This window comes from Passer domesticus, chromosome 9 (assembly GCF_036417665.1).
Source record: "Passer domesticus isolate bPasDom1 chromosome 9, bPasDom1.hap1, whole genome shotgun sequence".
Lineage (NCBI taxonomy): Eukaryota > Metazoa > Chordata > Aves > Passeriformes > Passeridae > Passer > Passer domesticus.
The window spans coordinates 8,424,447-8,438,817 of record NC_087482.1 but is presented as its reverse complement, the minus strand read 5'-3'; the positions used below and the strand labels follow the sequence as shown (position 1 = coordinate 8,438,817).

The following is a 14,371-nucleotide window of genomic DNA, read 5'->3' as shown; positions in this document are numbered from 1 at the left end:
GGCACAGCCTCAGTCTGCGCTATCCCGGGGGTGCGGAAAGGAACGCTCTCGCCCGGACCCGCGCAGCCCCGATCTCCTTTGGGCTCCGCTCGGCCTGGATCTCCGCTCGGGCTGGTTCCCCCTGGCTCTGCGCCAACACCCGCAGCCAGCGGGAGCACGTCCCACACCGCTGGTGCTTTTGTGCGCTTGCAAAAAGTGAAAAAGCCCTCCTAGTTCCAGCTTTCGGGTTTCGCGTTACTGGTGCGCGTCCACCACCGCCAGCACCTATTCGGCTGCCGCGTCTCGCTTTGGCCGGCTTGGCCCTGGCCGGCACTTCCCTCACGATCTGTGCGCTTTCCCCACGGACAGCTGCCGTGCGAGTTTTTGTCACTGCGCGTGTCACTGGACCCGCGGTGCGCGTAACCGCCGCCGGCACCGAGTACGCCGCCTCCGCAGCGCTCGGTCCGTTCCGCCGCCACAGCACCGGGAGCGCCGCCGGCATACGCGTTTTCGCCTCTGCGTCTGCCCCGGGCTGTCCCGCGGTGCGCGTAACCGCCCTCCTGGTCCCGAACTTACGCCACTCTGTTAGCTCATGGACCGTATGGGGGTTGAAAAACAACCCTGTAGCGTACCCGTAATCTAACAACTGTGGGAGCTCTCTCTGCAAGTCCATGTCTTTAATCTGCCGCTTTTTTAAAAAGCAAATAAATAAATCATATGCTGCTTGCCTTTCCATTTCTAATCAGCGCTGTTGCAAGGCTTACAGACTTCGGCAGCACGTAGGCTAGGACTATATTTATAGCTCCTAGGGCCGCGACCCGCAGTGGTCGTTTGCCGTCCCCCCCCTTGCTTCAGAAGGACCCGCTCCTACTTCCCCATCCGTGGCAGCCGTGTCTGTCCGTAGTCGTCGACGTCGGGGTCACCATTTGATGGAGAAGGAAGACTTGCTCACCATATGATGATCGACAAGTCTCGTCTTTATTCCCGAATTACGGATTATTATACACCTTTTAATTAGCTCATGCATAGTGCAAAATCCCAGCTCACCATTGGCTAACTAGCTATCAGCTATTTACGTGCTATTTTGGTATAACTACTTATTACTTTCCCAGGCTGTTTTTCTCCACCACCTGCTCGGTGCATTACTTCATCCGCAGGCCAAGGACACAGTTTAATTGGAAGGCAACTCCCCTCATTTTCTATCTTGGTCAAATTAATCTCACTGTGAGCTTTAGCTCGGAGCTAGCTTGTTACAAAGCTCTCAACACAGAACATATTTTCATTCTGAGTATCTTTCTGTAAATGAACATTCTGTCTCAACCAGGAGGTATTTTTGACCAGCTGTTAAAACTTCAGAAGTACACCTAGAAAAGAGGCAAAGACAGTTTCCTGAAACATCTGCCTTTTATTAAAAGTCCATCATATGGGTCAAAAGAAGGGTGAAAAAACCAAATCAGTCCTTTTACTTCTTCAGTATGTGATTTCACAGATACTTTTAATTTCATTTTAAAGAAAAAAAGGAAAGTAGCATGTACAGGGAGAACAATCCAATAGGAAATACTAAATCTGTACCTGTTTGTGTGTCAACTCACCCGCAAATGGTGAGTTAAAAGATAATTTGTAGCATTTGAAATGTCTTCAAGTAGCCTTTACACTCAGCAAAACTTTGGTCACAAGTGGATAAGGTGATCATGGGATCTGTTCCATGAAAAAAAAATATCCCCTTAGATTTTTTTTTCCCTACTGTTTTTGATATATATTGCATATTGTGCCTTAAGGGCAGCAGCTACATAGAGATATCTCTCAGTATTCGTTCAGTATTTGACAGTTAGGCTGTTCCAATGTACCTTAGGGATTTTTATTCTAATTTTATGCTGTCAGACTTTTATTTCTCTGACTTTGTATCCTCTGTGGTAATATTACTAAAAGCTTTCCGGTTTTGTGGGTATTTTTATTAAAAGAAAAGTAATTGTATTAATCAGAGCTTAGTTTTTCTTGCCTTTTTCTTCCAGATTATCCCAATGGCATTCGGCTCACGTCAGCTGTTCCAGGAGCAGATATCAAAGTACTCATAAATTTCAATGCACCAAATCCTCAGGACAGGAAGAAGTTTACAGATGATTTGAGGGAATCAATTGCAGAAGTTCAAGAAATGGAAAAGCACAGAATAGAGTGTAAGTACAAAGGTACATATAATGGAGCATTTTCCAGCTAATCAAAATAATAAAAAGTAATATTACCCTTGGGAAATTTAAATTTTAAATTAAAAATTACCATTAATAAAAAGTATAAGAGTATAACACATTAGAACTCTGTAAAAGTTCAAAATAATGTGGGTTTTTCTGTGACTTTATCTTGAGAAGAAGGAAAAAGCCAATAATGCCTTAAGCCCCGGCTGAGTTCATTGACTACTATTTACTGCAGTGTAGCTGCAGTGGAATTCATCTTGGACAAGCTGCAAATAACAATGGGCAGAGGAGAGCTGGGTCTGTGATTTGTAGCATAAATTACAGGAAGAACTTTAGGGATAATTTGGACAGAACAGAGCTGGGTCTGTGATTTGTAGTATAAATTACTGCAGGAATTTTTAGGGATAATGTGGAGAAGAAAGATGGATCCGTGATTTGTACTATAAATTCCTGTAAGAATTTTAGGGATAATGTGGACAGAGGAGAGCTGGCTCTGTGATTTGTATCACAAATTACAGCAGGAATTTTAAGGGCAATTTACCTCACACTGAAATTCCCAATGATGGCTCTTCCAATAAGCTTCATTGAATTTTTCTTCATTTCCGGGTTGCAATTCCTGTGGTCAGTAAGGAAGTCATGGTCCAAACCGATACATTTTGCTGGTAGTCCCGTGAGTGTCTGAAGATGAAATTTTATCCCATTTTCCCAAAAGAGAAATCCAGCTGTGGGTAGAGGGGTGAAACTCCCTGTGGGACGTTCTGGGTTGTTTCATGCCCACAAACACCCCTGTAAAAGCCCCCGTGTGTGTTGCAGCCGAGCTGGAGAAGCAGAAGGGGGTGGTGCGTCCCAGCATGTCGCAGTGCTCCAGCCTGAAGAAGGACTCCGGGAACGGGACCCTGCCCCGGGCGTGCCTGGACGACAGCTACGCCGGCGGCGAGGGGCTGAAGCGGAGCGCGCTCAGCTCCTCCCTGCGCGACGTGTCCGAAGCAGGTAAGAGCTGCCTCTCCTCCCCGGCTCGCTGCATGCCTCCACAAATAGCAGTGGTGGAATCTTACACTTCCAAGTAGCTCCTTACTCCCCCCTCCTCGGCTCGTGGTTAATTTCTGTTTGTTTTGGGTTGTTTTTTTTTTACCTTTGTTCTGTTAAGCGGCTGCTGTTTGAAAGTATTAAAGCCGTTGTAGGTTGCTATAGAAACTTTTAAAGGACAGTGAAGACAGAGGAAAATTGTAAGTTTTTAATAAAACAGAAGTGACTGACTTGTGCTAAGAGCAATTCACTTGGTTTTCCTTTCTTTTTTTTTCATTGCCTTTGCTTTTTCCCCCTCATAGACTAGGCCTGGAAAGGGAAGGAAAGCTCCTGGTCTCTGTGTGACGAGCGCTTTCTGTGTACTCTGTGCTCAAGTGTACCTGTGTCACCACCTCGATGAATGAAACTGAGTGAAGCCCTACTAAATTCTCTCTAGAGCTGTGTAACACCAGTGTGCCCCTGATGCTCTTTTCTGGTTCTGTAACTCAGACACAGTTCCTAATTCTTGCAAAAAGAGGTTGTTGTGAAGTACTCTTTGCAACAGAACCAAAGAAGCCCTATTGGACAAGGATGCTGATAACCCACAAAGCCACTGATGTGTCTTAAGTTTTATTAACTGGTTAAAGACTGGAAAGCAGTGGTGATACAATTTGTTAGCCAAAGCAAGCCAGGGGAAGTTGGGCATGTTTTTATTTGATGGTTTGCCTCACACCTGGCATAGCCATGTAATCTTTCAGTGTTAAAGATTCCTGTCACTGACAAGAACTCTTATCTGAACACCATGTCCACTATTCAGAAAGTACTTCCATAGATAGTAGCAACTCTATTTTTTTTAGTTATTTGGTTTTTAGTTCATAGGCTGTGTTGCATACTCTGCTTTGTTCTTTCAATTGCAGTGTTGATGTCCAGTGTAGTCATAATTTCAATATTCTGTATATCTTTGGTAGTAGACACTACTTACCTATTTCCTTTTTTTTTAACTAAAGAGGAGACATTAGCTATGCTGCAATAAATAAAATTGTTGTAAACTGAAATGATAGCCTGTGTTTTGTGGGTATATGTATGTGCATACAAATATGTAGAGAGTGAGCTCTTTCAATTCTTTTCTTCTCTGTTTAGGCTTTCATACTCACATCTCCATGTGCTTCATTAAAAAGACTTAGGCCCTTGATCCAAAATCAGGCTGAAGTTGACTATTGGTGCTTGCTTGGCTCCAGCGGATTTTAGATCAAGCCCTAGTCTTCACCACTCTTATCTCTCAGATTTGAAGATACTTCATCTTTTTCTGTTGTTTTGGTTTTATTTCATTAGAATGAGAACTACCATATTGTTAATATGTGAGTTCAGTGGGTATCTGTACCCCTAAATGTGATTTCTGATTAATTTTTTCATTCCATTAGAATTACTCATCCCTCTCTTTCAAACACTGCCATGTATTTGAATTCATATTATGGGTTTAATTCAACAAACCAACATTTGTAATCACAAACACATTTCACAGGGCATGCCTACAACTGGCATGCTTCTTACTGAAAATAACCTTTTTCCATGACAAAAAGTAGAAATCACTCACAGACTGCAGGGTTTATCAATGAGTTTGTTAAACCCAACTAAACTTAATTTTAACCTGAAATAACTGAGAATTATGGAGAGCTTCTGTTTGGTCTTGTGCAGTGCAACTGACTTGAGAAACAACCAGCCTGTTATTTGCTGTGTTATTTGGTGGAATGACTTAAGGGAGATGATCCATATCATTCTGCCTTCTCTCAGGGAATAGCTTGCATGTGAGGCTAATTTTATTTTTAATGTGGGAGAAGTGATCCACAGAAAAGCAAAGAAATCTCTTTCAGTTAGGAAGATACTGCCCCTCAGTGATTATCCCATATTAAATTGCTTCTCTAAAACAGGCCTGAGTTAGGTTCCCTCAAATCCTTCTGTGGATGAAGCACAGGATGAACAAGGAGGAGGAACAGGAGTGTGTGGGCCTGTAGGAAAGTAGATTTTTAGAGAGACCTTTCTACCTTGAATCAAAAATAAATCTAACAAACAAGAGAAAATGGCCTGATTTCATATTTATGCAGGAAGGCAGGTAAATGTCCAGTGAACATTGCAAACTCAAAATTTTAACTGTTTATTCAGTGAAGGGAAATGTGACTGAACAGCATTTGGCTGCACAGGTACTTGACAGAACTATTTAGGAAAAAAATCCATTGCTGTCCCCCAGACATCCCAGTAAATGGAGGCTGTGGAAATTACTAAATTTCTCTGAGTGACAATTCAGCAGCTTCTGAGATCTAGCAAATACCCTGACTGATTCTGCCTCCTAGGCTGGGCATGCACAGAAAAGCAGGATGTGTCCATCAGGTATCCTTTCCTGAGAGTGTTTCCATGCCTTGGCCACAGCAGCTCAACTCCCAGCTGTGGGAAGGATGTGCTGAGGATCTCTTCACTGGGAGATGCTGTTGTTCCTTGTGCCTTGACAGTTCTTTCCATGGAATATAAAACAGAATGTGACATCCAAGTGTTCCAAGATGCGAATATGTCAAAAATATTTAGGGCTTTATTTTTCTCTAAAGATAAATGTATAATTTTTATTGCACATTCTTGAGCTGGAAGAACTGAATTTATTTTTTCCAGACCTTGAAATTCTTAATTTATACAAAAATATTAGAGCCAGGCAAATTTTAATGAATCTAAAGCTGAGTTTTATGAGTTTACAGAAAGATGGGAAAAGTGTGATGTCCCCTCATGGCCACTGTTCCACAGGAAGAATGATTTGGTCACTAAAGCAGAGCAGAAAGAGTTGGACTGGCTGTGTTTCCCATTCTGTTTCTCCCAGAAACAGTCCCATTGCACTGATTTTAGGTTCTTCAATTTGAATTCCAGCCACTTTGAATTGCTGGGGGACCCAGTGCTTTTACATTGAGTTTACAGAGGAATTCAAACTTTATTCCCACATCACTAATCTGTAAGGTGGGAGTAGTATTTACACACTGAACTGGTTTAAAAATTGCAGTTTTCTTGTTTGCCCCAGTACTCCACAACTGGCACAGCCAGGTAGTACTGACCAGGTGAGGGTGGTGCAGTGGTTCCTGTTACTGAGAGCTGGGCTTGTCTAAAACAGCCACAGGCCAAAAAAGATTACTGCAAAATCAAAACAAAACCAAAGGTATTTCCAGGATTAAAATAGTTCTGTTTCAGTGTGAAATCTTAAGATTGTACCTGTTTCACACAGAAACAAGCTGAAAATGTAAAGGTGGCAAACAGTACTTTCCCCCTCAAAAGTGGTCTCTCCAGTCATTGGAGAGAGTAATTTAACTTAAAACTTTTTTCCAAGCTTTCTCCCCCAAGACACTCAAAGCCAAATCATAATACTAAATCATAATATCAAATCATTGATAGTCTTTAGCTATCAGTTATCTCACTGGCCCAGAAGAGTTTCAAGAACTACAGAGCAGGAGTGAGAAATATTTCCATGAACTGAGCTGATCTGTAGCCTAAACTGTGAGATCACCACACATCCTGTGATGTGTCCTGCACACATCCATTCTGCAAGGTGCAGTGGCCTTTATTAATGAAGCTCAATATTCTTTTGGCATGGTTAAGTTTGTAAAAATCTTGTAATCACTTCATATCTCTACTATAAATTTGAAATGTTCTTGGCCCTATATAGTGCATGTTCATATATGAGGCATACACTTGTGTAAGTTCAAGATATTTCTTGCAAGGAATATTCATATCTAACAGATAAGGTTAAATTAATTGAAAATTTATTTTTATAAATTAAAGTCCACTCTAACAGCCTTAAAATATTAAAGTAAGCTTAATATATTAAGCAAAACTAATCTTCAGATTTGATAAATACCACCTTGCTTTGTACCACAGCTACTAATTATCCTGCCAGTACATGCTTGGGTGCAGTTCTAGTTTAGAATTTCCCTGAGATGCATGTGAAGGCTGGAGCTCCAGGGAGGCATTTCTGCGATGGGATGCTATCCCAAAGACCAGGGAACAGTCTGGAATAAACACACATTGGCAGGGGGAATGCTCCAGGGGATTTACTGAGTAAACCCACCACACTGCATGTCAGCACAGAATCGGGATCAATTTGTTTTTAAGAAAAAGAACTAAGCCTCTGTACGGCAGTAGTGCCTATCTGAGGGAAATTACAGGCATTTAAAGTGGATTTTTCTGTTTGTTCTTGGCTTTGCAAGTACTACTTTGCCCTGGAGTTATTCTGAGCAAAATTCCATCTGTCGCTCTCTGTCCGTATTTACTGTGTCCGTGGTTATTTGATCAGACTGTGACTCCTGCCATATGCAAAAGGCATTGGATTGTTGTGTTTTCCTTCATTTTTGGCCACGTTTAATGCCCCGTGTCAGCTCTCAGTCTTATTTGCAACCCTGACTGCTAAGTTCCGAGGTGGCTGCCGCAGTGTGTTTGCATCAGCAAGCAAGAGGGGTTGGAGTGTTAATCAGTACTAATCCCGTTATCAGAGCAGAAAAATATCAAACCTGACTAGGAGTCAACATAAGGGATGAACAAACCCAGTTTTTCTTGGGGGACTCATAAGATAGTAGAGTTTGGCTGAGGCTAAAACTGCAGCAGGAGATGAAGCAGTGAGCTTTTGACAAAGAGCCCATCCAGGGAAATTGTTCCAAATCCCAATGAATTTCTCAAGTCAAACACAACACCTTGACCACAAATGCCTTCCCCTCAATTTAATGTCACTGCAGAGGGGTTGTACTGGGGAGCAACTCTTTTTAAGAGGGGAGAATGTTCCAGTAGCCTGGAACTGTAGCTCTTACAAGAAACTTGTTTCAGGGCAGTGTTCTGTGACCAACCAGGTCAATGCTATGCTTATAAATCCAGCAGGTGGTAGTTTTTGGTCATCCTGATCCTTTGGGTAGTCTGAATTGCCCTATGAGCAGTTCCACTGCTCTCTAGTTCTGATCACAGGTGCTTTTGGGGTGTCTGTGATGAGGGTGCATCATTAATTGGTTAAGTGATGCTGAAATCCTCACATTCTCTGCCAAAACTACCTCTCAGTGTAGAAAACTCTGAATGCAGCCAATGCAGGGTGGAGACTGATATTTGGCCTTGCAGGAAAACAAGGAGAGAGTGCTGAGAAAGCTTTGGTTTCGAAAGCCCTGCAGATTTTAGGGAAGCTCTGAGCACCAGGAGGGCTCCTCAAAGCTCAGCTTTGTTTCTGCACCCTGCCAGGAAAGTATTCTGAAACTTTGCAAAGCAAAGCTCCACAAGTTATCTTCTAAAAATCTCTATTTCCACTGCAGCCAGATGCTATTTTCTCTGCTGTGAAGTGAGAAAGAAAATCTGAGATCCTGTGTCCTATCCAGCCACTGAGGTCTTCTGGCTCTTTAGGCAAACTGTCTGGAGTTTCACGTGTGGGTTTAGGCAAAAGTTTTTGCAGTTTGAGACTGTTGGAGTACAAATCCAACATGCTTAAAGATAAAGCACTGCACAGCTAAACAAACAAAATCTAGCCATAATGTCAAGACAGATTCCAGATTTACTGATCAAAAATTAAGTTTAGTTTTTTTTTTAAACCTCATGAAAGAATATTGTATGAAATCCACTGAGGTTCAAAGCTGAAATTGAAATTATAAATTCGATAAAATGATAAAACCGATGAAGTGATAAAACGGATTAATTGATAAAACCGATGGCCCTCACAGTGCCCCACACTGAAGTTCAGAATATTTCAACGTTAAATTTTGCATTTAAGTTAATGCCACCCCACAACTATATCTCAATATTTAAAGAAAAAAAAACCTCCATGGCCGATTAGCTTCCAGTAAACCAAACCCTTTAAAATCATTGCTGCTCAGCATCACAAGCGCAGCACTAAACCCAGCTGCCCAAACACCTCTACTTCAAAAGTTGTGCAAATTACCAACAAAATAATCACCCCCCGCTCGTGTGAGCCGATCCCCAGCACCAGCAGCTCTCCAAATTTCCACTGATCCCCTAGAAACGCAGGCAGGTGCAGGGAGTTGCTGTCCCTGCTGGCCCTGAAGCTGTGGGGCTGTGGGGCCGCGGCTCCTGGCGCCGGTCGTGTCGCAGTCTCTAATCTCTGCTGTTGCATGTCCTGGGCAGGCAAGCGTGGGCGACGCAGCAGTGCAGGATCGCTAGACAGCAATATGGAAGTAAGTAGGAAGTTCCTGATGTCTAGCTGGATGTGATGATGTGCATTTCAAACCTTTCTTTTATATACATACATATTTTTTTGCTCTTTTTTCTTCTAACATATATATATATATACACATATATATAACCTGCCTGCCACGAGTAAAATGCATGCCTAGGCTATTCACTCTGTATTCTTCCAGCTTACAAAGCACTGACAGCTTGTTTTAGAACAATGCCATTTTTGGTTTGAGCTAACCTTGTTCCCTTTGTTCCTGCCAGCATGGTTAAATGGATATGATGTGTCCTTTTGCCACCATTTCAGTCTGGTCCCAGCTTAAAAGCCCACCTTGCTCTTTGTTACCAAGTACACTGTTCTTGCTGTTTGATATTTAGCTACAACTATTGACTGTCATGCTCAACCATCCCCATTGCTTATTTTCGAGTTCAATTGCTAAATGTATGCAGTCATGACACCATGGAATTGCACAGATAGGGCATGGGAGGACAAAAAAAATTATTCAGATAGGTGAATTCAATGTGGATTTAATGAGATTTCATTCATCTTCAAACCATTTATATATACTGTTCATGTCTCTGAATTCAGCTTACAGATTTTTTCTTTTTTTTTTCTTTTTTCTTTTTTCTTTTTTTTTTTTTTTGTGTTTGCTTTAGGTAGATTACAGTTTAAATCTAGCATACTTTGCCTAACTACTCTTGTGTCCCATAACTCTTTAAAAATACAAACCCTCAACTTCAGCAACTAAATTCCAGGCTAAATAATAGAGAATGTTGGACCATAGGTCAGAAAAATATAAGCACATAGAAATGTTAGTGGCAAAAATGGTATGGTTCCATTTACCACAAAATGCAGAGATAGGCCTGAGAAGCAGCACTGTCATATATAGTAGTGGAAAACTGCTATAAATAAATATTTAAATACCATTTTAAAATCTGAGCTGTAACTGTAATATTTGCTGCTGTATGTTTAACTATTTAGGTTGCATTTAATCTAGCGCTTTTTTTTTGTGGTAAAAAAGCAAGTATGGTATTTTTTGCAGTATTTTAAAATGTATTTTTCCTTTAAAAACACACTCGTAGGTCTTATATCATGTTACATTTCCATGACATTTTTTTTTTTAATTTGAAGTCATATCACTTTATGTCAAAATATTGAGAGAAAATCACCCAATGCTTAACATCCTCTAAGAAGGGCATGAGTGCCCCACTGGCCACTTAGGGAAGGTGGAGATAAAATTTCCCCTAGAGCTCTCTAACATAATCCACCCATGTTAACCCTAAAGGAGGAGTTTGTGGGTCAGTGTGAACTTTTTCTTTTTTTTTTTTTTTTTTTTTTTTCCCTTTCCGAACATTTCAAGATATATTTTTTTTTAATTTTTATTTTCTATTAATTTCTTTTTAGGGGTCCATCATTAGCAGTCCTCACATGCGCCGAAGAGCTACATCAACCCGAGAGTGTCCATCTCGCCCTCACCAGACTATGCCCAACTCCTCCTCACTCCTAGGGTCCCTGTTCGGTAGCAAGAGGGGCAAGCCCCCCTCGCAGAGCCACGCGGCCGCGCAGACCCCGCACCACGCGGAGGGCGCGGCCGCCGCGCCGCACCCGCACCACGCGCAGTTCTGCCACCAGAACCCGCCGCCCTACCACCACCACCACCACTACCACCCGCCCCCGCACCCGCACCCGCACCCGCACCCGCACCAGTACCACCAGCACGGGCACGGCCACGGGCACGGCCCCTACCTGCCGCACGCCCCGCACCACGGCCCGCACCACGGCCCGCACCACCACGGGCCGCCCCCGCCGCCCGCCGCCGCCAGCACCAAGCCCAAACACAGCGGCATCAGCACCATAGTCTAGGCCTAAAGACCCTCCTCGTGACTCTAGTTCCAAACCCAGCTGCAAAGGCACTTAGAGGAAGCAACAAAATCACACCGTCAGTTTTTACCCAGGCCGTTTAATGAGCTTAAAGGCTTGCTGTTACTAAATAAAATAATTCCAGTTAGCCCAGGCCATACTGGTTTTACTTATCTACTGGATAGATGTTCACCACCATCTGGTTAGTTCTTATTTCCAAACTTGCCTTGACAACGTGCTGCTTGCTGAATCTGAGGAAAGCTACCTTTTACACCAAACCCCTGGACAATTTTACACACATAATGAAAAGCTAGCCTATGGAAAAAAAACAGGGAAAAAAGTCAGACAGAACCAAGTGTTGCATTCTTGCTCTTTTACTCTCAATGGGCAAAAAAAATAAGTAGACCTGATATGGTTGATGAAAGTACGTAAGTAAACTTTATATAATATAAATATATACATATAAATATATATATATATATATATATATATACTGTATAGTTAACATTTGTGCTTGGAAAGAAATTTTTTCAGTCCACAAAACTAGCAATATAGACTTTACAAGGAATTCCACTTACTTGATAGGACAGTATAATAGATGAATAGCATATGAAAGTAGACCAAAACCATTAAACGTTAGAAACCAATTTCAAACATTTCAGTATTTTCATCACAAGTCCCCTGGACTTGTTAAGATTTCTAAGCAATCATTACTAAATGTGCCAAGTAACATAGCATTTAAATGTTATAGTCCAATACTGCTTTGTATAAATCCTTATTTTATTAACACGATGATATCATACGTAATCAGTATTAGAGCTGCTCTGCTATTTCAGGTAAGCAAACTCGTTAAGATGCAGTAATTATTCCGTAGCAATGGAGGGTGCCCACCTACCAGGGGGCACCTCCGAGCATTGGTCACACAAGTTCTTAGACACTTTAAAGGCTGTGATAACTGTGAATTTACATGATCCACATTTCTTTTGTAAGCATATGGATTGAACGAGCACATGGGAAGAGTTCCGCCAGGTGCATGTAAACACTGCAAAAACATTCATCTCAAACATGAAAATGGCAAACCTCCATCCTTCTCAGCTACTTTGGTTCCTGTTTACCATAATTGCTCATTTTTACCCCCAGCGAAGCTGAATTCTAGTCCAGAGTGTTTCCAGTGGAAGTGCTCTAAAACTTGAAGGTTTGCTTTAGAATTTAGTATAGGGTTTTTTTATATATATATATATATTAAAAAAAATTCAAAATCTGTAATTCCATGTAGCCATGTGCTAGCAATGAAGTGGCTTTACCATTTTTACTCATCACATTTGTTAGTTTGAAACACCCAGCACTCAGCAGGCTGAGTTTATGCTCAAACCTTCACTTCCATAGTCCAGTTAGTTGCAAGACATCACATAAAAATAGGCTGTGCTGTTGTTGCTTATGTGTTGTAACCAAACAATTTGCAAATTTCTCTACAATTTGTATCCCGAAATCCTGTACAAAGTTATCCATGGCACCTACTTTGTAGTTTCAGCACTTTGAGCCACTGCAAGGACTTAACACCTAAACAGTAGAGACAAAGGAATCACAACTGCAAAACTGTACCAGCCTAAAAGCAAACCTTGAAGAGGATGAGCAAAAAGTTCCAGTGAGAGATGGGTAAAAGTAATCACAGCTCCAACCAGTCGGGTTTCTGTGGAACAGAAAACAAACAGTAATAAAAGCGTCCCAAATCGGGAGGACATGGGAGCAACAGAGTGACTTGTCCTGTTGGCTTGCTCATGGCATCTCTAGTGTGGGGAGGATGGGAGAGGTTCAGTCATTTTTTCCCTTTCATACCATGGATACCACAATACCAGCAGAACTGCAAACTGAGCACTTTGTTCACCTCCACAGAGAGCAAATACAGCAATCTAGAGTTTAGCCTTTTGTTTCCAGCAGTCCACGTTTGTTTCACACATGTGCAATATGTTTTCCCCTTCTGCTCCTTCTCCTCAGAATGATCTCCATGAAAAGAAAACAAGTGATTATTATTCTTTTTCTGTGTCACTCATTCTATTCTAAATTCTGCGGCTTACCTTAAGAGGGCTCACCTGGGTCCCCTGAGGCTCTGTTCCTTGCAGTTTAAAAAATATATACTGTTCTTATAAGGGAAAGTAGAACTGTCTGCATGTCATCTAATGTTATTAGTGTGAGGCTACACTCTACATATTGTATAATTGCAAAATATATCAGTGTTACTGTTGATATTAGTTGAAGTAAAGTGATAACATGTTTCAATATGTAGACTTTTCTTCATACATCTGTACCAATAGTAGAGTCTAACTGTAATTTATAGGTTGTTCCAGAAAAGATGAAGAACCATTTAGGTGCAAACATCTCTGAGAAACTGCATCTTTTAATTAAAACAGAGGTAAGAAAGCTCCTCTTCACTGGGTGATGGAGTCTGTACTTGTTTCAGATGCAGAGGCATAATGGAAGTAAAATTCTGTAGATGGAATAAAGGCAGAATATGCAGTAGCAGTGGAGAGGAAAATCTGACTCACTGTGTTGATTAACGCTGAAGGTGTTAAATCTCCCAGATCTGCATTTGCTTTGTGTTTAAAAAACCCTTTCATTCATTTAAATTAGAGTTACATATATTCTGTGCTTAAACAGTGAGCCACAGTTTAATGCCTGCCCACTGATTTTCCATGTGCAGTCAATGCATTTGTGAACCAAAGTGTTGAGGAGATGTCACAAATGTGCATGCACAGAAACATTTCCACATGGTTCCATGGACACTGGGGAGGAGAATGTGCCTGCCCTGGGCCTGCAGGGAGTGTGAAATCACAGATCACTTGGAGGCTGGTTAGAAACCAAAACTGGTAACCTGAGAGCACGGGATTTGGAAACTCTGTTCTTGCTCTTTCAAGCCAAGGAGGAGAAACAGTGGACTTTTTTTTTTCCTAGTTTTGTTCTGTTTTGTTTCTTAGACTATGTGTTTCTATGTACTCCAACCAAACAAAAGTGTCTTGGTGTCAGCACAAGTCTCCAGACCTTTGCTGCTTGTATAGGGTCATAGTAAAACCTCTCTGACTCCATCCTTGATCAACAGTTGCTTAGAGCAGTGTGGGTCGTGCCTAGAATAGGAGAATTCCAGCACTTAACACTG

At 41.7% G+C, this 14,371-nt stretch overlaps 2 protein-coding genes across 2 annotated transcripts; both read left to right on the top strand.

Annotated features, from left to right (window-relative positions):
- The first annotated feature begins 511 nt into the window (after positions 1–511).
- Positions 512–3,274, top strand: LOC135307115 (IQ motif and SEC7 domain-containing protein 1-like). Its single transcript, XM_064431764.1, has 2 exons — positions 512–2,153; positions 2,982–3,274. The coding sequence occupies exons 1-2, from the start codon at positions 2,132–2,134 to the stop codon at positions 3,233–3,235; spliced, it is 276 nt and encodes a 91-aa protein (XP_064287834.1). The 5' UTR covers positions 512–2,131; the 3' UTR covers positions 3,236–3,274.
- Positions 3,275–9,019: 5,745 nt separating this feature from the next.
- LOC135307600 (uncharacterized histidine-rich protein DDB_G0274557-like) lies at positions 9,020–13,557 on the top strand. The gene is made up of 2 exons (XM_064432009.1): positions 9,020–9,361; positions 10,765–13,557. The coding sequence occupies exons 1-2, from the start codon at positions 9,299–9,301 to the stop codon at positions 11,221–11,223; spliced, it is 522 nt and encodes a 173-aa protein (XP_064288079.1). The 5' UTR covers positions 9,020–9,298; the 3' UTR covers positions 11,224–13,557.
- Positions 13,558–14,371: the final 814 nt, after the last annotated feature.

Bases quoted from the DNA above. Each gene is read 5' to 3' on its own strand.
- LOC135307115 (XM_064431764.1), top strand. From the start codon at position 2,132: ATGGAAAAGCACAGAATAGAGT. The intron at 2,154-2,981 runs GTAAGTACAAAG...TGTGTGTTGCAG, and splicing joins GGAAAAGCACAGAATAGAGT to CCGAGCTGGAGAAGCAGAAG.
- LOC135307600 (XM_064432009.1), top strand. From the start codon at position 9,299: ATGTCCTGGGCAGGCAAGCGTGGGCGACGCAGCAGTGCAGGATCGCTA. The intron at 9,362-10,764 runs GTAAGTAGGAAG...ATTTCTTTTTAG, and splicing joins CGCTAGACAGCAATATGGAA to GGGTCCATCATTAGCAGTCC.